The sequence below is a fragment of the Mastomys coucha genome, unplaced genomic scaffold (genome assembly GCF_008632895.1).
Source record: "Mastomys coucha isolate ucsf_1 unplaced genomic scaffold, UCSF_Mcou_1 pScaffold2, whole genome shotgun sequence".
Classification (NCBI taxonomy): Eukaryota; Metazoa; Chordata; class Mammalia; order Rodentia; family Muridae; genus Mastomys; species Mastomys coucha.
In genome coordinates, this window is record NW_022196902.1 from 16,988,839 (window position 1) to 16,991,307 (window position 2,469).

The window sequence follows — 2,469 nt, forward strand, 5'->3', positions numbered from 1 at the left end:
GGTTGGTACCAAAGTGAGTGTGTAGCCAGGGCTGACCTTGAACTTCTGATCCTTCTGCTTCTGCCTCCCGAGTGCTGGCATGACAGGTGTGTGGCAGCATGCCTAATTCTTTGTGGTGCCGGAGAAGTGAAACCTAGGACTTCATGCATGCTAGCAAGCAATCAACCCATCTAACTGCATCACAAGTCCCCTGAAATTCCTTAATACTGTTTTAATCACTCTTCACTAACTGACTGGTAAGTGAAGAAGGCACATGGGTGGTTAGGAGCAATTGGCAGATATGACATCACTGTAGACAATGGCTTGATGCATTTTCTCTAAGGGTCCGGTGCTTCACAGAATGGTTTTCATCTTGTTTCCTACATCTCCTTTAGAAATTCGGTCCTACACCTACTTCCTGGATGAAGTGATGGAGGCTTGCATGGAATAAATACTTCCCCCTTGTGTTCCTCCTAAGCCCACAAACTCAGCTTCACCATGGTCTCAAGGCATCAGTCTTTATCACATACTGTGCCACCTTGGGGATAAAAGATTGCCCCAATCCCAACAGTTATGAGACCAGCTTAAGCCAGGCTTAATGTTCCAGTAAGGAGAAAGTCTAGTCAAATCCTCTAGAGGTCAGAGATTGCCCAGTGGAACTCTGAGCATCCAAATCACAACTAGGAAATATTGCATCTGTTGCCTACGAAGTCATAGCCTTCATTAGGAAACTATGAGAAAAGAATAAATAAAAAAGTTAATTTTAAAAAATTTGTGTGGAAGTAACTTTAGATAGATAAATCAACTGTAATTTCTTACAATTAATTTAAAACAGGGGACAGGAATTTGCCAGGTATTTTAAGAGGAAATCTAAGCTTTCTTATAAACAAAAAAATCTTTAAAATTTCAAAACACTTCAACATGTGCAGAAAGACATAGCTTTCACAAAACAGTTTGCGTACCTTTTCAGTGTAAATTTCTTATCTTATGAATAACATGCTAGACTATCTGGCAGAGATATCTCATCAAATGGCTCCCTGTTTATTGGTTCTTTGTAAAGAATGCCCCTGACCCAACAACTCTCTGAAGCTTACACAGAGAAGGACCTGTGTCCACATTTCAGATCTGAGTGTAACCATGCCTTACCATCTTCTGTGGTCACATTAAGCTGCTTCTCAAAGTCCTTGATTGGCACAATCTAAAAGAGGTTTATAAAAGCGCTTTTTAAGGAGTAAGAACACATGCTTTAATTTTGTACTGTATCATTAACTAATCCAAGAAGGAACAAAAAGAAAATTTACAAAATATCATGTGAGATGTTCTCCTTCTCTGACAAGGGGGGATGAAAGAGGAAAAGCAGGAATTGCCATGAGAAATTATCTGTGGCAACTGAAACTATAAATCTGCTTTACAATCTGATCTCTATTCCAAGTTTGAGCCAAAGGTAAACAAAAGAAAACGCATAAAATAAGATCTAACTACTAATTTCATGAATCTTGTCCATTGGGCTGATTGATAGATCACTGGGAATTTTCACATCCTTACGATATCTAAGACATTATCAGTATGATTAGGACAGTTACCACTAATGAAAATGGAACCATGCATTATACCCATTTGAACAACAACTTCCCCCCCACACACACACATGCTTTTCTCCTAAATTTGCAGTAGGTTGGGGGTTGGGCCTATTTTAGAGAAGGAATGTTCAGTAATATAGGTTTACTCTGCTCAATGGATCCTGTAGAATTCAGCCCACCTGTCTTCAAGAGGTGCTAACACCCAGAGATGACAAACAGCTGAAAATGCAGAAGGTAGATGGGGCGTATGTCTAAGAAAGGGTCTGCATGTGTTCTTAGATTTAAAAGCAAGCACACATATGCCTAATAAACATTTTACATCAACTTCTACATTCTAATTTCATCTTAGCTTTTTCTATAATACATTCTACACACACACACACAGATGTGCACACACACACACACACACACACACACACACACAATGCTAAGCTTTGCAGCTATACTCACCCAGGGGTCACATGTGCAGCCGAGGTCACTGGCTATTGATTTGATTGGACACTGGGATGGGAGGCTCTCTTCTTTGGGATGACTTGGGTTATAAATGGGTTTCTTGAGAAGGTGGTTGAGACTGCCATGACTTCCATTATTAGGAGCTGGGATCAAACCCAATAAATCTGCATAGTTCCAAGAATGGTAAAGCGTTAACTCGACATTTCGAGGCCAAACAAATTGATTTGTACCATGAGTTTCCTTTTATTGTTTTAAATCCGATGCATTTGATTCTCTTTTTATTTAAGTAGAATGAATATAAAACATGCTTGGCTTTGAACTATAGGAATCTGTGATTCTTTTACCCGTATATAATTATTTTTATTATAATTATTTTATAAAAACTGCATGTGTGTTTGTGTGCATGTGAGTGCATGTGAGTGTAGGTACCCTTGGAGGCCAGAAGAATGTGCTGGAT

At 39.2% G+C, this 2,469-nt stretch overlaps 1 protein-coding gene across 1 annotated transcript in view; it reads right to left on the minus strand.

Annotated features, from left to right (window-relative positions):
* Window positions 1–2,469, minus strand: part of Enpp1 (ectonucleotide pyrophosphatase/phosphodiesterase 1) — a 145,780-nt gene that overhangs the window by 23,015 nt on the left and 120,296 nt on the right. The window contains 2 exon segments of the mRNA XM_031380749.1: window positions 1,126–1,177; window positions 2,010–2,252. Of these exon segments, the coding sequence (XP_031236609.1) occupies window positions 1,126–1,177; window positions 2,010–2,252 (295 nt within the window).